General features: G+C 37.8%; 1 protein-coding gene across 1 annotated transcript in view; it reads left to right on the top strand.

Annotated features, from left to right (window-relative positions):
• Window positions 1–19,611, top strand: part of FAM83B (family with sequence similarity 83 member B) — a 52,079-nt gene extending 32,468 nt beyond the window's left edge. Inside the window, exons 3-5 of the mRNA XM_054195847.1 lie at window positions 5,368–5,532; window positions 13,672–13,796; window positions 15,934–19,611. Of these exons, the coding sequence (XP_054051822.1) occupies window positions 5,368–5,532; window positions 13,672–13,796; window positions 15,934–18,292 (2,649 nt within the window). The 3' untranslated portion in view covers window positions 18,293–19,611. The remainder of the gene's footprint in view (window positions 1–5,367; window positions 5,533–13,671; window positions 13,797–15,933) is intronic.
• Window positions 19,612–23,807: the final 4,196 nt, after the last annotated feature.

Here is a 23,807-nt window from a genome sequence, read left to right as displayed (position 1 = left end):
GGTGTTAAATGACACACTCTGCAGAATATCCCATAAAAAATTGTAATTAGTGCTTGTGAAAGGAGTGAAGATACTGGGATAGGAAGCTGTCAGTAGTTCACAAATTAGACTTAACGGAGCGCTATCAGTGAAGGCCTTTCATTACATCTATGCCTTGATTTGAGTATATACCCATTAAAAGGGTTGATTTTGATGTCCTAAAACTGAGATATGAAGATTAAAATCCATTGATTTATCTTACCAAAATTCTTACCAACAGTAGGAGAAGTAAAGCTGAAAAACTGGTTTACTTCTCAGTATTCTTTATTTATAGTCTCTGTTTGTTTTCTTTAAGCGTCACATCGAAGTTTATAATTACTACAAAACATGGCAAAATTTGCTTGGATTTTGGCAATGATGGGAGCGGAGATCGCTGAATCATTCAGTTGCAGACTTGGTCAGTTGGAAGGGACCTCAGGAAGTCTCCAGTCCAACCTCTTGCTTAAAACAGGGCTAGTGATAGGATCTGACCAGGTTGCTCAGGGCTTTATCCAGTTGGGTCTTGAAAACCTCCAAGGATGGAGACTGAACAACCTCTCTGGGCAGCCTGCTCTGCTGCTGGGCTGTCCTTGTGGGAATAACTATATTCAGTCAGAACTGCTCTTGTTTCAGTTTGACCATTGTCTCTTGTCCTGCCCCCACTGTGAAGAACCTGGCTTCATCTCCTTGAGACCTTCCCTGTAAAGCACTGGGGACTGCTCTAAGATTCTCTGAAACCACCTTTGCCCTGGACTGAACAAGCCAAGCTCCTTCATGCACAAGTGTGCCAGCCCTGACCATCTTGCTGCCCCTCCCTGGACATGCTCCACAGATGTTTAGTGATAGATGTATTTGTACTGTTGGGACTGGCCTGTCTATAGAACTGGGCTTCTTTCTATAGAAGCCTTTGAATGGAATTAGTTTCTGAAGGTAAGAACTATTTGAGCAAAGATAATGCATGTGAATGGGCCCAAACTAGCAACTCCTAGGAGCAACACCTGGCCCTACAACACTGATAGGTCAACAGAACCATCAGCTTCCATTTACAGTCTCATGATATCCAGTGTGGTGTCATGTCACCCACTGTGTACTGAAACTCCTGTTTTGCAAGAGTCTGCATAGTTTTGCAGGAAATTTCAGCTATAGCTGTTTATTTTAACCTTCAAAATAATGTGTGTCTGTCTTTCATGAATCTTGTCACAAGTATTTTGAGTAGGAGTGAGTAATTTCCTGAACTTGGAGATTATTAAAAACTTTTAAAGAATGAAAAGATCTTTGTGTTAAAATGATCTGACACTTTAGAGATAATGAGTTTTTAAATGCCACTTTGCTCAATATTGTGCAAATTAAATAAAATGCATCAGCTTACCGAAAAAAGTGAGGTTTAAAATATTTGCATAAAAATAGTGCTATTCAACAAAATTATATTTTTCTGCCTATACTTAATTGTTTCTAAAATGTTAAATTAATGTGTGAAGCTTTACTTTTCTATTGGAAGCCATATTCTTGGTGTCAAGGTAGTAGTAAGAACAAAAGATTATGGCTCTATTGGTGCCTTCATTTAAGTTGATAACACTATCAGTTTTACTAGGAGTAATTTTGTGCTTCTTCTGTAAGGATGCCATTAAAACCAAACTTGAACCTTAAAAAGCATTCACCACTTTAAAAAAAGAATTTTCAGATAAGACGAAAATATTAGTAGTGACAATCTAAGATTATTTAAATTTAACTTGGGGGGAAGAAAACTAGTGTAAAAAATAATTTTCTGTGCTGGCTTCACATTCAGAACACTGTAATGTGTTCTTCTATTACCAAATCTGGTGGTGGTGGTAGTTCACTCTCACTGTGCATAGTATCAGTCTTTCTGCTCCGTCAACTATTTTCTCCTCCCTGAAAGTATAAAATGTTTCATTACTCCCAGCTGAGGGTCATTTTTGATCAGGGTGATAATCAGTTTCTCAAGGTTTGGAAAGTTGTCCCAGAATTCCGGTGCTTTCAGCTGAAAACTGCTTCACCCATCTGGTATCCCCTGCCTGGTTGGATGGCCATTGTATTTCCTATAAAACCATTGGTGCTTGCTTTTGAGAAGGCCTCTCCATTTTGGAAAACAAATCTGCTTTGGAAAGCAGATGGCGGTTTATAAGGAAGCCCACTGTACGACACTGGAGTGTTCTGCCTTGGAGGATTTTCTTGACACAAGGGATGGTGTTGTTACACGCAAAAGAAACAGAATTTGTGGAATAAGCAATTTTCTGACCTATTTTCTGCAATTTGAATTCTATTAGTTTCTTCTTCCTTGCTGGGTTTCATTGTTACGTGGCTGCTTCTTACAAGTACCAGTTTGGAAATTAGCTCTGCAATTGAGAAAACGAATGTAAAAACACAGTAGTGAAATCTTTTCTTCCGAAGTGATGCAGCACGTAACTAATCCTGCAGCTGTTATTACAGCTTTAATTAAAGATAGATAAACGTTATAGAATACCTCTTTTGAAATAACTGCCTAGTCCTGGTTTCCTCAATTAATCAAAACCTGGGACCCCGAAAACCACATTGGCTTTTTCTTTCTCCAAGCTCAATACTCCCTTCTGCTGCAAAGTAGGCAGATGTATAGGGAAATGTAACACACATGCACACACACACACCCCGCAAAAAAAAAAAAAAAAAAAAATTAAAGGAAGTTTAATATATTTAAAAGCCAGAATATTCTATGACATTTATGGAATACACTCTTTCTGCATCAAAATCTATAGTTTTTGATCAAACAACCAGTCTGATTTATAGAAATCGGGATACAGAAACGACCTTATCACTGTAAATGACTCTTTACTTATCAGTGTACATCATATGCATTGTTCAAATTTGGCACTCTTCTTCCTCCAACAATTGAGCCTAATTATGTTTGTGTTGACTAGATTAATTGAGTGTCGCTAAGAGTGAATGGGCAGGCCAATGAGGGCATAAAACAAGAGTCATCTTTGGTTTCCAGGGAATGCAAAAACGGATGTCCCGTTGGTTGTTGGATCATGACTGTGGCTTTGCATACATGTCCTTAAATCTGGTGAGGATTTTTCAGCTAGCACAACCTTTAGGTTTCAAACTGTAATCCCTGTTCCAACTCTGGAGGTGACCCCTCCTTTTTCTTGCAAGACTACTTTGTTGCTTTGCAGAATTAACTCCAAAATTAATAAGCGAAATGGTTTAAGAAAATTCTACTAGTGAAGACAAAGAGGGTTTCCTTGTTTATCCCAAGTTACAAAATACCTGCATAGTAGTGCATGTGCATCCCTGGCACGCCACCAACTTACTGCCCTGGTTGCTTATGTGTTTTCACTCTAAAGACAAATATGGCCATTCTAGTCAGTGTTGGGTTTTAGTTTTTATTACTCATTCTTGTTGGTTGTTTTTTTTTTTTTTCTGTATATTTCTGGTATATTAGTCTTTGCAACCACAGATGCTGCAGACAAATTAGCATGTTAGATATCTGCTATAGGAAAATGGTAGAATGATTTTTGAAGGCTGTGCTGTTGATTTTGAATATTTCATGTATTCATGTCAGTGTACGCTAATGAATCCATTCAGTATTTCTCTCTTACATTTAAATAGATCCTTGAATGTAATGAGCAATTATTTCTAAAAGATCTGAAGAAAAGGAGAGGTTAAGAAGAAATTGGGGAGTTCAGAGGGAGGGAGACACAGGCAATGAAGCAGAACTGTTTGAGAACAGACTTTATTCTTTGGTCTTTTTACCTAACACACTTGATCTGTCTTGGCAGATTTTTGCTCAGACATAAGTGAAACAAGACAGATGAATAAATGGGGTTGCCGTGTTCCGTTAACGTTGTGTATCTCGGAAACAAGACTAAGCAGAAGGTGCAGTCTGAAAGCAATGAGGTCCTTAGAGTCAAGATAAACTTTTGTGGTTTTCAGTCTTTCCTTTCAAATTTAGATAAAGAAATATAATTTGTACTGTTAAAAATCAGATTTAGGTTTTATTTTCAGAAAGCCAATAAAATGAATGAGGTAGTGCAAGGGCATATTACCTAAGATTTTTGAAAGAATTTAATTATTTCATGCTATTCAGTTCCTCTCTGACTGGTGGATTTGTAAAGAGTCTCTTTCTTGCCAGGTAACACATTATCGTAAGGCCAAGTCCTTTCGTTTTTACTACTTCAGGAGCTCTCTTTTTACCTTTCCTAATGACATTGTTATTTTACTTTTATTTTTTGTAGGTCAGCTCTCATTAATATTTCTAACGGTTTAGGTACATGTTTGGCATAAGTGAGTCTTTTAGTTCTGAGCAGGTCAGATTCAAAAAGGAAATTCAGACGACTGACTGGAGGCATAACTTTTACTTACCAAATTTTGTGTGAGGTAAATGTTTCAGTTCTGAAATAAGAGGAGTGATTGTAACTTAACAGTTACACCATTAAAGTTGAGGTACAGATAGTTGATAGATTAGTGAAAATGGTGAAGCATACTCACTATCACCTGCTCTGATACCTGTGAAAGCCTTTATTTGATTTGAATTTGCACCTGAAACATCTCATTTGAACTTTCCATGAAGACTCTAGTGGGTAAGAATATTATCTTTAAAAGTTACACAGGTACCTGTTCTCCCTCTATTATTTCCTCTAACGCTTCAGTACTAGTTCTTCCCAAATTGCTAGTGATAGGTCAATAGTAAATCATCTCCAAAATACCATTAGCAGGACATTGCTTTTCCCAATTAGAAATACTTCCATTATCCCCATAGGTTGAAGGGCATCAGTAGCTGGTGTTCAGCACTCTAATATTCTTGAACCAAGCTCTCACCAGCTGAAGAAGTTTCATCCCAGTAAGAAGCTGAATCAGTATGGATCCTGAAGTCCTTAGCTCGTACAGATTGTAAATGTCTTGCTTATTCACTCTTCAGACTTGAGAGAAGATGATGAAAGATGAACAAGCCCCTTGTACAAAAACATTATCTGTATTTTTTTAAGCACACTGCAGTTATATTTTGGTGGTTTAATTTTTTTCCATTGTATTTGTATTGTTGTTTCCCTTTCCCTTCTCTTCCATTGGATTTCTTTTTCCTCATGTGACCAGTCGTTACACACACCCACAACACAACTTTTACCAGACTTTGGTACTTGTGACAAATGTCACACAAGCAATCACCTGACTTCTCAAAAAGAAGATCCACTGTTCTTGAAAAGCCTTCCAGGTTAAGTGGTCCCACATGGAAAATACTAGAACTTTTTAATGTGTAAAAAATATTGGTGTGTTAGCAGCCCAGTGCAAGCTTCAGTGAAGAGTTTTATATATATGTTTATACAATACAATAATTTGTGCCTTTTCTGTTTTATTCAGGTCATTGCCATTGTTATGGATATGTTTACAGATGTGGATATCTTTAGAGAAATCGTGGAGGCATCTGCCAGAGGGATTGCAGTGTACCTCCTGCTTGATGAGTCAAACTTCAGTCACTTTCTGAAAATGACAGAGAAACAAGGCTGTCAAGTTCAGAGGCTCAGGGTAAGGCTTCCTGTGTTTCTGTGCATGAACATTCAGTACTAATTCCTCCACAACCTACCAAAAAGGGACTATTATTCAAAAAGTGATTATCTAATACTGCTTTTTCAAATTAACTAAGAGGTATAGATACGTCAGCTCTCAGCAGAACCTTCTCTACAAACATTTTTCTCTTTAGAAATACTGTTATTCTTTTCATCTGTCAAAACAAGAGTATTTGACAGAATTACACAATTACTTATAAAATAATTTTCCATTATTATCTGTTTAAGAATACCACATTTTTTAAAAACTTAGCTCCTTTTCGCTTTCTCTTAATCTGCAAATAGAGTCATAAAACTTATGTGAATTAATAAATTGCATACTTCATTTTATGATCTTTTTCTTTAAAGTTACTATTAAAATACTTTAAAAGGTCCAAGATTCTATTTTATTAGTTTTCCTGAAATCTATAGTATCATGTCTGTCTGCATCATGTGTTAGAATATTACTTTTATACATGAAATATGTAATTTTGTCCTCTAAGCAAGATAACAAGAAGACTAACGTTTACATTTTTTGCAAGATGTCCTATGCCACCCTGATATTTAACAGGGATTAGAATACAAACCATGAGCTGCACTGACCCAACATAAATGAAACATAAATACTTCTAGATTTACTGTACTGTAGATAGCACTGAAGAACTTCCCAGGATGTTGCCAGAGTTTCTTTGCAAAGCTCTGAGCCCTGCCTTGTCTGAACTTCATATAGTTCCATTTGCAATTCCTTTTTACTGTAACTAGTTAGGCTATATTTGCTCCTGGGAAAAATATTATGAAAGCTCTTCTTAGCAGCATGCATTTTAAGAACCCAGTCCAAAAATCAGATAGAGGTGTGGTGTATTTGTGAGGATAAAAAAAGCTTTTTGTTAGAATTTTGGAGCAAACTGGTATTTTATGCCAGTTTTTGCTCTGGAGTGTTCACTTAGGTCCAATTATTCCCACACCACTTTCCATGTTTGTTTCTTGTGTATGAGTGTGTGGGATTGCCCTCTGGTGGCCTAACACACAGAGCTATGGGAACTTTTGGAAAGAGAACATTAAAAATATGTTGTGGGCCTGTAAAGACTGGTCATGATTGCCTTCATGAAGTCAGTATTAGGCAATATTTCCATACTCTGTAACTTGAGATACCACCATTTGCTGATTGTTTGGGTTAACTATGCCATAGAGGTTGCCAAAAATGGTGCATGTCCTTTTATGGCATGAGTTTTATCCTCCCAAACTGAAAGAAATTAGGAGCATGCATTTCAAGTGATACCTCAAAACATGCCATAGTACGCATTTTCAAATTTATTCTGTGCAATGTGTATCTACAGCCGTTTCGAAAGCTTAACTTCTTTTGGGTGGGTTCGAAGTTGTCTTGTTAATATGGTTTTGTAGACCTACAGGCATTTATACTGTGGTTGAAAGAATTAACGTACATACATTAGAGTGGATTTTGTATGGATTAGCGTGGATTGGAGGGGTTTGGATTTGGCCACTTCAGTGACATTATGTATTGTATGTTTCTGTTTCGTAGTGATGGGAGAAATAAAATACATATTTACTCTGCAAGGTTTACTCAGACTACTTCAAGGTTTGTCAGAAAATGAAAAATATGTGCCAGACAGAGTTGTGTGCTGGGTTTCCAGTTTAGCTGGTAATAAAGCTGTTCAAATTAATGGTCTTCTCATCCAAGTGCTACTCCCAGTGACTGTTGCTCTGGGAATAGAAGCCTACTACTCCCACAGTAATTCTCCTGTGCCTTTCTTGAGGATGAAGAGAAACTGCTGGTGACTATGAAAGAACTTTGGGGAAGTTTTCTCCCTTTCTTTTTTTCCCATTGCCTCCACTTTCACAAAAACCAAACCATCTTTAAGGTTTTGTGCTCTCAGCTTTTGGTCCTCCCCTTCTGTTCAGTGAAGGCAGGAAGAGGACAGAGATGTATGGATATGTTTCTTTTCCTCAGGAGCACTGGTCTCCTTATTCTCTGGCATGATTTGGTTCAGTCTTGTAGGAGTATGGCAGACGCTCCTCATGCCATGAACTCACGATGAGGAGTTTCTGTAAAGCTCTTCTGACTAAACCCCTTCTCTGGCTCTTTTCCTTTTCCTTTGAATCAGTAAAAAATGAGATGCAGTGATGAGCGAAACTGTATTTTTTAATTCAGATTTACAGTTCAGTAGTCTTCTGTGTGGAAAAAAAGAGGATTTCATTCATAAATCTACACTAAATGTCTGTGCAGACAGTTTTCCTCATCTGTAGTCTGACTGCATATCAGGGCATGTTTCCTCTTTATTGAAAGATGTAACTGAAAAAAATGAATAGGATATATATTCTGTGATTATTTTGTAAATTCCGTATAGAAGAATATGAAATCAGGGGTTTACTAGGAGCTTTTTCAGTCTTTCCTACAGCGTTTCTTCTTGTGAGTTGGTTTTTACTTAATGTTCACCTTAACATCAGCAGTGGGATTCAATTCAAATAAAAAATTCCTTTCGTATACTTTCCCATTTCGCTTTCCCCGATTTCATTCATCTGTTCCCTGACTGTCCTGCATTTTTCCTCAGTGAGTAACGTGTTTCTTTTTTTCTCCTCTACCTAAGGTTCTTTTGATTAACTTTGTCACTGGTCTGACTTGTTGTTCAGTCAGCAATTCCTTTGCATAGAAAGATGAAGAGTTGTTACAGATTCAGACTTTTTTCAGGTGATTTTTCAAAAACCAATAGCTAAATTTTTTTGAGAGATGCTTTTTTTCCCACCCCCGCCCCGCCCCGCTACTGGCAGGTGCTGCAGCAAACTATGAAATAGATTTGCAGTGCAAAATGCAGCACGGAGACAGCAGTCCCCAGTACCACCAGAATGCTCAATGCAGAACTTAATTTTGGATTAGAAACAGAGAGCCAAAGCAGGCAATGTCGTTTAATGCCCAAGAGGTCAACAAAGCTCCTCAGCTGATGGCAGATCTTCATGTTTTATTTGATATGAGATGAGGCAGGTGACAGAGGTTCCATGCTCTGCAGAAACCTGTTTTTACTTCTCCGGCAACGATGAAGAATCATCTTGCTACAGGAGGATATTGAAAGCAATTTGAGAGCAACTGTTTATCCCCTGATACTCCTCTCAATATTTTTATTGAATTGCAGGAATGAGAGAATAGAACCACTAATGAATTGATTTTACTTTCCTTTTGTGCAGTCTACTCACAGATATGCATGCTTAAATGCATAGAGATGCATACTAGGAGCTACTCTTGAGACCTGATTGCAGTCTGTTATTTCTCACCAGTTTTATCAAAATCACCAAAAGTTTTCTAGTACTTTCAAGTGTAAGTCAAGTCTGGTTATTAAATAGGTGTACAGCATGGTGTCATACCTGTGAGTAAAATTATGTGCTAAGGAACCCCAGGCTCCAGTGAAGTCATTGAGATTTTGTCTTCAGTGGTTGCTCCTTAGATCAGATTCAAATTCAGCATGGAATTGAACTTGAAAAATTGTTAGTATTTGTACAGCAACTACTATCTCTTGGTAAGAAGAGAGGCCTAGGATAATAAATAACCTTAGTAATGATGAACATATGAGAAATGTGACATTTTTTTCTTTAAAGCTGTTAGGCTAAGTATTAGGTAGACATCCATTTTCTTTGTGCGTATTCTTGACAGGAAGAACAGGGTGAGTAATTGAACACTGATAAAACCAGACTCAACAAATAAAAAGTGCTGAAGTGAAATGTTTGAGACCATTATATTCACTGTACTTATCTGTCACATTGGAGGGTTCTTACTGATGAAAATGAATGCGTAATGTTGGATTATACTTCAAAATTTTAAATCATGCTATGTGTCTCTCTCTGGGAAGAGAGTGGTGCAGTCATACATAAAAAGAGGAGTTAGAGCTTGTTTCCTGTTCGTCAGGTGGGTGCCATTTACCTGGGTAGCCCTGTTGGCCATCCTTAAAAACTGCAGCCACGGGATGTTTTAAACATCCCGGAGTATCCTACAACCTGGTCTTGAAGGAGGGAGAAGATCCTGTGTCTAGCTTCAAAAACCTCCTAAAACATCAAGTTCTTGATTAAATTAATCTTCCATATGCATCTGTTAGCAGTCGCTGACAAAAAAGGTTACAGGGCCAGGCAGAATCATAGAATCATAGAATTGTCTAGGTTGGAAGGGACCTTTAAGATCATCAAGTCCAACCTTTAAAATCATCAAGTCCAGACTTTCTGTTTGACTCACTACGGGCAATCTTACATACTTTTGTGTGTCCCATCGGGCGAGCTGGGATTCTTTGTGATACGTATTTTACAGTTTGCCCATGATTTTCCTCTCTGGATTCATAAAGGAATTATTGCTTTACCCACAATGATGCATAACACTTCTGCAGTGATCAGTGACACGCTACTGTTATCAGGGGAGTCCTGTAGCCTGAGGATGAAACCAAGTAGGAAGGTGAAGCCCAGCATTTCATACCAAATGGGGCTTGCAGTTCAGTATGTATCTATTTACTGCTTCTACTCCTAAGTGGAACGCATTGTTATTATATATCCTCAAATATTGTTTGTATTTTGAGCGGTTATTCAAAGTATGCATCCCTGGCACCTAATTAGAGGGTTTGAAGTAGATGAAGAATGCCTGATGAGCTGTGGAGGAAAAGGAAGTGTTATGTGAGAAGGGTGAGCATGATCTCTGGCACATGCCTTTGTGATGCTGCCATGATCCGTCTGTGAGTGGATGACGTACCGAGACAGCGAATGAGTTGGCAGGATTGAGGAAGCAGGACAGAAAAGCTGCAGGAAGAATAATACTGAAGAGAAGGAAAAGAAAAAGGAGAACAGAGGAAGCAGTTACTATGATTTTTTTAAAAAAACCCAGCAATTTAATGTAAATTTTATTCCTTTTCTTTCGATATGCCTACTTGAAGTTGTATTTCAACTCACGAGTACCTAAGGCAAAGCTTTTTTTATATAGTATGGTAATTTGCAAGCCATTAGCCTTGCTTGTGCCTCCAGCATTCCAGATTCCCAAGTGACATCCTGTCCAATACCGATCAGGCCTTATCTCAGTAAGATTTGATGTGTTCGACTGGCATGTCTTTAGGCCAGCATTACTTGTTATGGTGTTTTGGAAATGTATAAGCTGCCCCTCAAGTTACCTTTTTCAAATTGCGATGACATAAATATAATTTAATATAGTTAAATATAAATCTGACATACAAATATAATTACATGGTATATAAAATGGGTAAAACAGTCATTGAAGTAAATGTGAATTTTATGACTAATTCACAAAATTTTATTTTATAGTAAATAAGGGTTTGCTATTCTAATAATCTTTAGAACGGCTAAATTCCAGTATTTTCTTTTTCAGGAATTACTTTTCCCACACTATTTAACTTTCAAATAAAAGTTTTTTATTAAATTACTTTTACTTAAAGCTTGAGTAGCTGCTGGAGAAACAATAATTTCCTTCAGTGGGATTGGCTTGTTCAAAGTTCAATAAAAACTGTACTGGAAAGTGGGAAAATTGACTTTCATTGATAAGAAAACTTCTAATCAGAGTGCAGAATACTTGAAAGACACAATGCTAGATTGTCAAAAAGTGGTTAGCAGGTAGAGATGCAAAATTATGTTAACCTCCCATTCAGTAATGCAAACCGGGTTGTTACTGTTACTGATTGGTTTTCTCCTGTTTCTGAAAATAGCCCTAAGCATCCACCTGTATTTTCATTTTTAAAATTTTTACCTTTTAAAATTTTACAGCACTTCTAGATGATACCTCTTTTATTTAATCAATTTGATATGCCAAATTAAGAGATAAAGTTTATGGTTTATGTTTCTAGTACATTTGCAAAACAGTTAGGTCACAAACAAAAATAATTTTAAATGCTGTCTTTGTACATTTTAACCGAGTTGCATTTTTGTTCAAACACAGCTTGACAAAAATGCTAAGTAAAAACTCACCTAATAAATAACTTAAAGAACTTGGGTAGCTTGAGTAAAACCATAATTGCTGGCTCAGCAGCTTTTAAGTGTAACTCCTACTTCTTTGATTTGATTTTTCTTTTGATAAAAGTTTTAAGATGCCAACAATGAAATATATAGTGATGAATAAAGCATGTGTTATTTGGAAATGTGCTTTCATTTTATGGAGATTTTCTCCTAATTTTTTGAAATTTCTGTTTGGAAATATAAGGTTCATTGGACTGTAGTAGACACTATGTCATTAAAAATCCTACAACCTTCATCTATTAGAGCTTTCTATGTTTTAGGTAAATGCGTAAGTGCTGCCATAGACAATAAAGGTTTATGTATTGCAAATTCAGTCATACTTTATAGACTGGAGTCTTAAATGCTTTTGTAAGTTTAAACACCTCTACAGCTTCCTGAGGAGGGGAAGTGGAGAGGGAGCTGCCAATCTCTTCTCCCTGGTATCCAGTGACAGGACGTGCGGGAATGGTTCAAAGCTGCGCCAGGGGAGGTCTAGACGGGGCATTTCTGTACCCAGAGGATGGTCAAACACTGGACCAGGTTTCCTAGAGAGCTGGTCGATGCCCCAAGCCTGTTAGTGTTTAAGAGGCATTTGGACAATACCCTTAACAATATGCTTTAGCTTTGGGTCAGCACTGAGTTGGTCAGGCAGTTGGACTAGATGATTGTTATCAGTTCCTTCAAACTGAAATAGTCTATTTATCTATTCTATTCTATTCTATTCTATTCTATTCTATTCTATTATTTCTTTTGTCCCCCTGATTTTGCTGAATTTACCTGTACACAATCTTAATTCATTTTGCTTCAAGAACAGCCTTAATCTATCTGTATCTGGCCTTTACAGAGAACGTCTGCTGTGATTTTCAACCTGTCCTTATAGCAGTCACGTGAAGCAAAACATTCCTCTGTACTAACATGTCTTATATTCCACTATTTCCGTATATACAGTCTATGTAATAATCATATAGATTCTGTTTTCTTACTGACGGTGCTAAACTACGGATTTCACTCCCACTGGGATACTTCTAAATTACCACAAGTTAGCATTGCTGAAACAAATATTGCAAGGCTAGAAACTACAGTAAATATTGTGATCATTCACAGCTATATTCCATGCTATTTTTATGTCTTGTAAAGCGTTTTGTAGCTCACAGCCACATGAGGTAGATGCTGTAGGTTGGTTTGCGTTGAATATAAATTTTATTTTTTCTATAAATAAGCGCCTTTCTGTGACAATTTCTGATAAATGCATCTTAATTTTTTTCCCTACATCCATGTAAGAACTTTTTGAAAATTATTATTAGTACAGTCCACAAGGTGTTGTGGCACTTCTTTTGAATTATTTTATTTTTACGAGCTTAAAAAAACAAGTAGAGAGAGGAAAAAAAAAAAGAGACACTGAATCAATTTCATCCACAGCCTGGGAAAAATATTCACCACATTTTTGACATCCAACATGGAAAATTTCCCAAGTGCAGTTTACTGAGTTTGCATAAGTAAAACATAAATCTTCTTAATAGAATTCAAACCTAACTGCTGTGTAGAGTTTGTGCTGTGATAGCATCTCTGAATTTAGAAATGTGATTGATCCCCTGGTGCAAAGCTGATTGAGAAATCTTAGTGATGGTAAAACTGCAAGGGATTCTGGCGCCAGGTGGATTCAATGGATCATCTTAGAGTGGGGTATCTGTGTTTGTAGATAAAGCAGCCTTACTCAATGATAAGAAAAGAGATCCTGGCTCTTTAGGTGCTGTCTCTGATTACCTGAGATGCTTGGAAAACTTCTAAATATTGTACACCAGATGATGAAAATAATTATTTTTTTACAGTACAAAACCTCTTTCTCTTGTTGAAGACTTCTTGTGCCAGAACCTCATTTCTGGGAGTGGTGGCTATGGAAGAGGAGAATTTAATTTTCTGTGGCCTTGGGAATCTCGTCAGTCTTTAAGAAAAATCAATAACTTGCCATTTTGTGTCCCTAGGGGACAAGTTTGATCAGAGTTTACTTCCCTGCAGAGTTTATTAATATGCAACAATATAACTCTTCTCCTACTATACCTCTGTCTTTTAAACCCCTGGATGCTAAATATGGAATATAGTATACCAATTAAAGTATTTCAATTGTCTTTTTCAGAACATGAGGGTGCGGACAGTAAAAGGACAAGATTACTATTCTAAAACAGGAGCAAAATTCCATGGAAAAATGGAACAAAAATTTATTCTTGTTGACTGCAAGAAAGTCATATATGGTTCTTACAGGTGAGTCACTGGGGTGTCCATAGAAAACCTACCATCTCAGTAGTTCTCCTACTGCGAATTTGTTTCTATGTCTGAAAATTCTGCCAGGGAACTCCATGGGCAAATTTTATTATCTTTTCTGTAATTTAACAAGTTATGATAGATACTTATTGCTAACCAGCCTAACATGGAGCCCCATTTTGAGATACTCACAAATAAGAAATAAAGGATATAGCTTTTGCTACAGATGAAGACTTGCTAAAAAAAAATGTTGATTTGTCTTATATTGTCTGAATTATTCTTGTTTAACATTCACTCCAGGAAAGGCTGTCAAAATTATTTTATAAGCTCTCTTGGATAGTTCCTCCTCGCAATAATCTTCTAAACCGAACGTTATAGACCTATTCTATGGCACTCTGTAGTGTATCATGGTCAAATTCAGATTTGACCTCTGAAGCTCAAGTTAAGTTGACATAGTCTCTCATTATATTTGGTTACGTTTCTTATTCTACTTTCCATTTAATTTCCAGTGTGTGTGTGCAAAACATAGGCTGGAAGAACTTGTAGCCTTGCAGAGCTGGGGGGAAAAAAAAAAACAAAACAAACAACAAAATTAAAGCAGGGACAGCTTTATCTCACACGTTGTTAAATATTTTCCTTCTCTTCATGCTACACATCTCTCCTTTGGCCTACTGAATTAGCTTCTCCCAAGGTAGTGCCTAGGTGCCAGATCCATTAGATAGATTTCCACCACTGTAGGCTTTCAAAAATCTGGGTTTTTATTTCCTCTGAGACTCGGCCAGCCCCAGTTCAGACTGATGTATATAAATGGTAGTGAGGTAAGTGACAAGTTCATAAATGAATCAGTGTAAGAGAGTCTAGGGAGATTTTGCCTGCTTTGACATCTACACACAGTGCCGGAGTCTGTGAGAATGTGATAGTTTTTCTCATTTCGTTTTGAAAAATAACAGTGCTTTAAGACCTAGCACCACAGGGGCTGGAATCATCAATTTCTGTAAAAATTAAGCTTATTTTATAAAATAATCCAGTGATTCATAACAGGAAAGACGAGTCTTTTTGAATTCCTGTTCTCTGAACTCAATTTAAAGTTTAGGGGTTTTTCAAATATTAAAAAATATATTATTCTTAGTTGTGAAAATAAATAGAAAAAACTTTTGCATCATGATTTGATTTAATCTCATCACGCTATTATTTCCTGAAAAATACAAAACTAACAAAACAAATAAAAGGAAATCAGTAAGCTATTTACATGAATACAATATGCATATTTTTTAACAGACAGAAGACAAACGCAAATAAAATAAGTTCATTAATTTTTTCACTTTTTTTTCATGAAAATAGGATTGCAAAACGGGTTTTTTTTCCTTGTTGTAATCTACAAATTGCATGCTTTCGACACCATGCTATGAGGCTTGTTGAAACATCCTTAATGTACATGTTAATATATGTTATCCCATTCTGTAGCTGTAAATTAGCTATAGATACTTAAGTTTTGAGCATGTGTTCAGCCTTTCTAAGTACGATAGAAAAAAGGAAAATTTCCTTCATCAGTATATCATCACTTCAATTAAAAGAAATGTTCATATCCGATCTGGTGTGCATAGTAGAAAATGTAAACTTTTTAACAATTCTGAGGTGCATTTTTCTGAAAATGTGTTTAGAGTGAAGTACATTCAGAACTGTTGAAGCAGTTCTGCATATTATTTCAAATGTATTTGTTTCACAACATAACCACACATTAACAGTCTCTGACTCAGTGGCTCTAGTCAATCCTGGCTTAGTCTTTGTAGAGGTAATTTTGTGCCGTTAGGTGTTTGTACTTCACTGTTCTACGTTTGTGAATACTTTTTTGCAATATCCACCTTTTATAAGGGCAATTAAGTAGTTATAGACTAATTCCTGCTCCCACTGAAAGCAGTGGAGAGTCTCCAACTGAGTTCGATTGGTATTACCTTCCCAATCCAAATTACATGAATCATGCCTACAATTTATTTATTTATTTAGAAAGTATTTGTGCAAAACCCAGGTTTGTGTGAAAGCTTTCTTATCGGGAAGGACCAGTGTAATATCGGGAAGGACCAGTGTAATATGTTAGTTCAACAGAACTGTTTCTAATGGTCATTTGTTCTTCTTTCAGCTTTATGTGGTCATTTGAAAAAACCAACCTCAGCATGGTTCAAGTTATCACAGGACAGCTCGTTGAATCCTTTGATGAAGAGTTCAGGACACTGTATGCCCGTTCTTCTGTTCCTAGTTCATTTGCTCCAGAATTAGTGCGGGTCAACAGTCGCAGGACGCTCTGGGATAATGATACGTACCAACACTCGGTGTCTTCCTTGGCTTCAGTTTCTAGCCAAAGAAACCTCTTCGGTAGGCAAGAAAAGGTTCACAATATAGATCCTATTTGTTGGAAAACTCGTGGAAGATACGCAGTAAATGAAATAGATAAATATGGGTTGAGAAATCAAGCCTATAATAAACAACCATTTCATCCAGGTTTTAATATGCAAAATTCAATCCAGCAGTATCAACCTAGTGAAAAAAATGAGCACTGGAAGAGACATAGTTATGCTGGGGAGAAGCCAGAAAGGACACCTTACCTATTGCTCAACAGGGCTATTAATAGAGCCAACAATCCATCAAATACTTGGAAAATGACATCTGATACCCTTAGTATTGTTTCTTCATTACGAGGAGGATATGCAAATAACTACAATACACCCCAGCAAAGTTTTGCCGATCAGTTTGCACGACCAAAGGTAAATCTTGCAGAAAGAAACTCAATTGTACGGAGGTCTTTTAATGGGACAGATAATCATATCCGCCATCTGCAGCAAAGGATGCCGACCCTCGAACACACAACAAAATCATTCCTACGTAACTGGCGAATTAAGTCATATTTGAATGATCAATCGGATTATCCAGTAGAGTCTAATGGGTCGGCCTTGGGTGACAGATACGATAGCTATGACACAGCTGAAAATATTAAAGCTCATGCGCTGTATTCTCACTCTCGCTTACGATCATCACTGGTGTTTCAGCCAACTTTACCTGAACAGCAGGAAGTGAGCAGCTGTGCAAGTTCTTCAAATTCAACTATAATTGGGTCAGAGGGAAGTGCAACACCTAAAGGGACATCTAATCATGCTCCAAGTGTGGAAAATGGAACAGATAATATTTTAGAAGAGCTTAACACAAACGTCCCACTTAAATCAGATGCACCAAAAAACCATAGAATTCATATTGCAGACAACACGAAACCTACTGTAAATTCCAATGCAACAGGCGACTCATCTCTCTACTTGTACACAACACTGTGTGCAGACAAGCATGCAGAAAATTTGAAGAACATTCAAAATGAAAATATGCTAAAAAGGAGAAGTTTTCCCATGTTTAATTCGAAGTCCATACTAGACCCTGGTGCCAACAAACATGCATCCAGTTATGTTTACAGCACATTGACTAGGCATAGACTTAAGCAGCCAGTTAGTCCAAAACTTCCAGAAGACACGCTGAAGAGCTCTAAAAGTTTGCACAGTGTAACCAACCACTTGCCACAGGAGGAAAAGAACCTTAAAGGAGAGCTAAAGAGCCCAACTGCTAGCAAGGCAATCTCTATGGCGGCCCTCACTGAAGCTAGCAAAGAGGAGTCTTGTAAGGATTGCACATCAAAGAAAGAAAGTAAGAGTTCCCCAAGTTTTCTAAAGAAAGGATCCCAGAAATTGCGGTCACTTCTTAATCTCACACCAGACAAGAAGGAAAACTTGTCAAAAAACAAAGGTACTGCCTTTTACAGAATGTGTAGTAGTTCTGATACATTGGTTTCTGAAGAAGAGAATCAAAAACCGAAGATTTCTGAGAATAAGACAGATTCTTCCCCAAGGAGAAAGAGAAACACATCATCAAATTCTCAAGGTAGCTTGAACAGAAGTAAAGAAGATGTCACTGGGAGCCCCAAAAAGTCTCCAAAGTCTCCGAAGTCACCAAAACCTCAAAAACCTCCCTCTGATGAAAGCAATAAAAAGTGCCCTCTCTTGTGCCCCCTTGAAAGTAAGTTCATAGAAACTGCAGGAGATGCATCTACCCCAAGATTTAATACAGAACAGATTCAGTATCAAGACGTAAAGGAAATCACCACAAACACTACTCCCGAAAGTGCCCCTGTTTCTGCTCTTCAAAGAGCAAGTTCAGTGACACCACAGCTGGCAAGTTCAAAACGCCAAGAGGAGCTAAGATCTCGTTTGAGTGAAAGGCGTGTTTATAGTCGCTTTGAGCCATTCTGTAAGATGGAAAATGCTAGCCAACCTGCAGGAAATGCACCCAACAGCAGTTCACATCTCTCAGATATCAAAAGCAAGACCTTAGGGAATAATTACAGCAGGAGTAATCACATGGTCGGATACAACTCAACTGCTTACCATCCATTGCAGCCTAATGAAAATAAGCTGAGAGGCTTTATGCAAAAGTTTGGGAACTTCCTACACAAAAACAAGTAAAACTTTTCCTACACAAAAACAGGTAGCAAAGCTGGACATAATCTTAACTGGACAAGACTGATGGGCAACTTTTGTAGAGCTTACTTGGGTTTCTTCGTGGGTCTAGCACATTGGAATAAATGTACATATTTTTACATAATTATGCTAGAATTATTATACTTAAGTCTTTACAGAGAATCTGTGTCCAGAAGATGCCTCAAGGGAGTTGTTTATAGTGTTTATATTGTAAGATTAATTTTATACATTTTCCTTGTGAAGAAAGTATGTACTAGCATATTGTAAGATTAAGTGTGGGGAAAAAAAGATGGAGGATGTTTTTAAACTTCAAATAATACTGCTTCCAAAGATCTTCCCTTTAAAAATAGGATAGTACTAGGAATAGTGGCTTGCATTTTTTCAGCATTTATGTACATTTTCAAACGATAAACACAAATGTTAATGCATTGCATGTTACTTATCTTTAATTTTTCAGAACCTCTTTTAGGCTTCCTCTTGTTAATAATTTACCCCATACCATCTATCGAACTGTTTGGGCAGCAGATGGATCTATCTTACTTTATTGAATTTTCCATGTAATATGATATTTTTCTAAAGTATTTGGCACACAGATCTTAAAGTGACCTTAACCTGAGCTTTCACAGACTTGTTTACATGGTTAAACTAGTGTGAACGTAGGATGAACCCTAAAAAAAGTATTTCTAAAAAACGTGCCTTGAACATAACTTACAACTAGTTTAAATTTCAATGGGTTAATTGCATTTGCATAACATGCCAGTATTCTGTAATGTATTCTAAAAATAGCTTTTTGTTATGTTTTTCTATTTGGTATTTCAAAAAAAAAATTTTCCGTGGACTTCCATTTCTCAGGTAAGTTTTTGAGTCTCACATACAACAGTCTGTTTTAAAAGTTGCCAGATATATTTGCAACTCTGACTTTAATAACCTAGTTTTTAAAATAAGGTTGCAAGTGCTTAGACTAGGCGTGTGAGGAAGATTGCAAGCTCAACCCTGCAATGCTGCCTTATGTCCGGATGAGTATTACAAGGCCAGGAGCAATTAGGCATCTAAAAATGAGATTTGTTACAGTCACCACGACAAACAATAAAGCACCTCTGCTAAGCCAAAGAAAGTAGCAGGGAAGGGTGATAGTAGCAAGGGTTTAACCTTAATGAAGGTATTTAGGCACCTAACTGCAGTCTAAGGGACACATTTTTGTGCATCCAAGCCTCTCAGTCATCAAAAATGTCCTGCTATTAAGTGCCTATGCCAGGTTAGTGCTTACAAAAGACACAGGCAGGGTGTTTGGGCAGCAGCATGCCATCCACTTCTCGTCTGCAACGTGCAGCCAGAACATCCAGCTGGCTCACACCCTCCTGAATGTGGAGTTTGTCTTTTAGGAGAATGCCATAACCGTTTAGCTGCAAGATGCTCTGCAACAGTTTTGTTCCAAAGTCAGAAATTTGGGAGAATTCATTGCTGAAGGCTTATAATCCTTACACACAGTCTTCATGTTTCAGGTGCATGTTTTAGGAGACCACTTCACTCTTAAATCTGAAAGGTCCTACAGCATTCTATGGAGGACTCCCACTAGGAAGGACTTGGCTTTATTCTTTCAAAAGAAAAACCACAAAGGCATTTCATGCACCAGCTAGATTGAGTTCATTTGTCTCTTCTACCTGTGGCCCTGGGAAGAGATTTGTTTATAGAATCATAGAATTATAGAATCACAGAATGTGCTGGGTTGGAAGGGACCTTTTAAGGTCATCTAGTCCAACCCCCCTGCAGTAAGGAGGGACATCTTTAACTAGATCAGATGGAAATCTACTTCTCACCAAGAATCTGCTCTGGCTCCTGTGAACTCACCATAGTTATTGTCAGTGATTTCAGTGAAGCAGTGACGGCTTTTTGTTCAAACTGTTTCTCAGGCAACCTTATTAGGTTGATGCGTCGTAGCAGTAACTCTTTCGCAGTGGGGATGGTTTTTATTCATCAGAGTGGCAAAGTCTCACATCTCACTCCTCTGCTGAAAGTTTCAGTCTCCCCATCACCTGTGACCATAGGAAAGACTTTATGAATTTCTTGATGAACGCAGGTCACTTTGTTCACAAGAGGAAACGGCCTCAGGTTGCGCCAGGAGAGGTTTAGACTGGATATTAGGAAAAATTTTTACACTGAAAGTGTTATCAAGCATTGGAACAGGCTGCCCAGGGAAATGGTTGAGGCACCATCCCTGGAGGTATTTAAAAGATGGGTAGACATGGTACTTAGAGATATGGGTTAGTGATGGGTTTTGTCAGAGCTAGGTTGATGGTTGGACTAGATGATCTGAAAGTTCCCTTCCAACCTAGGCGATTCTATGATTTATGCTGAAATATTCTGTTCTAACAAAGGTAGAATTTTCAGACCCAAGGATTGTCTCCTTAGTGCTCCAGGTACATTTTCAGTATAGGCACAACATACTTCCACAGCTACACAGCAAACAGCAATGCAATACTGTACTTTTTATAACTCTAAATATTTTTTAGCAGGGCAGACAGATATTCAGGATGGTGCATGAATTTACAGTGCAGCAAAGGAACTTAATCAAGATGCAGGTGGTCCAAAAACAGTGTGGGTAGTTTTTGGGAGGATCTTCAGTTTTTCCTTTTACTCTTATGAGCTCTGACATAGACTTGTAGGCAGTACTATCTTTGGGAAAGAAATGAGAGAGGGAGAAAAAGGGTCTTGGGGCAAGTTTTGAAGTGACAGTGCTCTTCATTTTGTAGTAAACTTTGGAAAATCTGATTTGATACAGTTTGGAGATATTTTACTGTATTTTTCAAAGCAGATTGCTAATTAGAGAGTCCTGAGAAGGCAGATATTTTAATTTACCAAGTCAGCTATGTTTATAGGTATATCCTGCTATCTTGTACCTACACTTAAGAGCCTTCAGTGAAGAGCCTGCTCATAGACTTAATAATGCAAAACAGTAATCACAGTAGAACTAGCTTTTTTTTCCATTTTCAGATCTCTCCTCAGAGTCCCCACATAGGAATGTTGCTACATTAAGGCCTGATCCAAGCAAGGTTGATTGAAATGAATGCAAGAGACCACCACAGACCGCAGTGGAAGTAGGATCAGGCAGTTAATGTACTGACACCATTATTTTCGAATTGTTGCAAGACCGAGTGCTGTTTGGGGGCTCTGATGCCATGGGAAGAGCATCCCAATGCCCTGCCTGCAGCTGTGGTTGGGAAGGTGGGGAGCACACTGGGGAGCTCCACAGGTGGTGCAAGGACTGTTATTTTCTTCCCTCCAGAATTGTGTGTTAAAGGTGGGAAAACAATGCTCACCCAGTCCTGTCTGATTTGCCTCATGTCTCTGTGGGAACCTAGCTGTTTCACAAAGTAGAAAGGAAAATATGGGAAAAAAGAAAGATACTCGCTCTTTGCATCAGCAAAGGGATATGTGCAATTTTGGAGTTTCTCTTTTTGAACTTCCATTTCCCAAAGCTTGTCTTGGTGTTTCTGCTTTTCCAAGGAGATGCAAGGTGTCCTAAAGGCGCTCTGCACGTTGCAAGTGTGTTACACCCCGCGCACACCCAGTGCACTCCCAGTTTTGTAAGGCCGTGAAGTAACAGCTGTTACCATGCAGGATGGTCATTTGGCCAAATGGCTTAGGAGTTTTGAAACCCCTAAAAGATGACGTGTCGTTTCCACATTAAATAAAACTCCATCAGCACTGTAATAGGTCTGGTAGGGTGGCCGTGCAAAAGCCGATCAGAGTTACGCGGTGCTGAGCGTGGCCCTTGGGAGCACCATCGGCAGCAGAGGACGGAGCAGATTTCTGAGAGATATGGACTCCTCATGCGGTACCCATTCAATTCACATCGTAAATAAACCACCCCTACATACGGTCATAATACCCGGTGAATAAATTGCTTAATTTCTTCAGCCTTGCAGTAATCAATTCTTACCACCTCTCAGATTGCAAAATGTTGGTTGTTCTCTTATGAATGAGCTTGCACTGCATTCTTTATTCATGGTGACAACCATGAGCTAGATGTAAAGAAAGGTTAAAAATTAAGAAAAATTAGATTTCCAGCTGTCTGACACATGAGGGTAGTAGTATTTATTACAAACATTGAGAGAAACAAAAAGCTTATCAGGTAATAGGTGTTTGTGCATTGATAGGTGAAAAATCACTGTTCAAAGAAAAAACTGTTAGATTATTTTTCAGCTTTCTGAAATGTATTAGGAAATGTTGTGGTTTATATATGAAGTCATAACAGAAATAATACCAAAATCTGTTGCAAGACAATGTAAAAATAAAATTTAAAATGGCCCCACTAAGCTGTATGATAAATATATTTTTGTTGTTGTTGTTTGTAGCATTGTATGGGATAAGCTGTACAGCCAACAAGTAGCTTTTCAGCTGTGTAATGCAGAGAGATCAGTATGGTTACTGTGGTACTTATTGTAATTTATTCCCCATATCAATATTGTATGCACAGTACAGCATTTGGTGGGTTTGTTGTTTTTTTTCAGTTTGTTTTCATTTAAGTCAGGAGAGTTAGAGCAACATGAAGCTGCAGTAGTTCACGGGTAATTGAGACATGTTACTGCAATTCTGTCTTTAAGGCATGAGTCTCAAAGCTCTTTGAGCATGAGTACATATTCCATTAGCACCCCGGTGACAAGAGAGGAGACTGCAGCGCTCAGAAGGCCGTCTTGCCATTTCATTCTTTATTTCATACAGGTGCTTACAGGTACCTTGGTACCTTTCTATAGGGTCTGAAATTTTTCATCATTTTCAACTCAAAACTAAGAGTTAACAGTTAGGTCTCCATTTTTCACATTTTGACGTGATGCCCAAGACACGTTGGATGTTCTGAGAACTCTTTTCTGTATTGAGAAGCGGGATGGAAGAAAACATTTGCTCTTGGACAGTTCAGAACAGAGCTGCTTTGCTGTTAAGCAAAGACAGTAGTGCGGGTTTCTGCTTTGGTGGCGTTGACTAGTGAAGTTTTCAGCCCCTTAACCGCCTTCTTGCTCAGACTGATGTTCCCCCCTCCAGGTCAGTATTCAAAAGCAATTTTCATATATGTAACACCTTAAAAAGTGGTCAAGTCCTATTTCTAAAAAGCTAGGGGGATATAGGGAGTGACATTCCCAAATCATTTTTTTTGTGTATCTTGAAAGTATCTTTGCGTATTTCTGGAAGAGAATCTGGTTTACTAAAAATGACTGGACATCCCTTCAGAAGAAGCTGCTGTGAAGACTCTGCATCTTCCTCCCACCACATGTGTTGTACTAACTAAAAATTCAATGGAAAAGTGCAAAAGATAGTTGGAGGGAAAAATAATTGTTTCTGATAAAAGGTCCGTGATACATATTTATTTTGATAGTGTTGCTTCCATATGTAATGACGTGGCGAAAAATGGCTTCTTTTCTCTCCAAAACAGACAAAATTTATGACAGTTGAAGTAGAAATATTTTAAAGCTGAAGCACCGGTGCCAATATTTTATTGTGTTTG

Source organism: Rissa tridactyla, chromosome 3, assembly GCF_028500815.1.
Source record: "Rissa tridactyla isolate bRisTri1 chromosome 3, bRisTri1.patW.cur.20221130, whole genome shotgun sequence".
NCBI lineage: Eukaryota > Metazoa > Chordata > Aves > Charadriiformes > Laridae > Rissa > Rissa tridactyla.
Note: the sequence above shows the minus strand (reverse complement) of the source record. Positions and strands in the feature narration are given on the sequence as shown.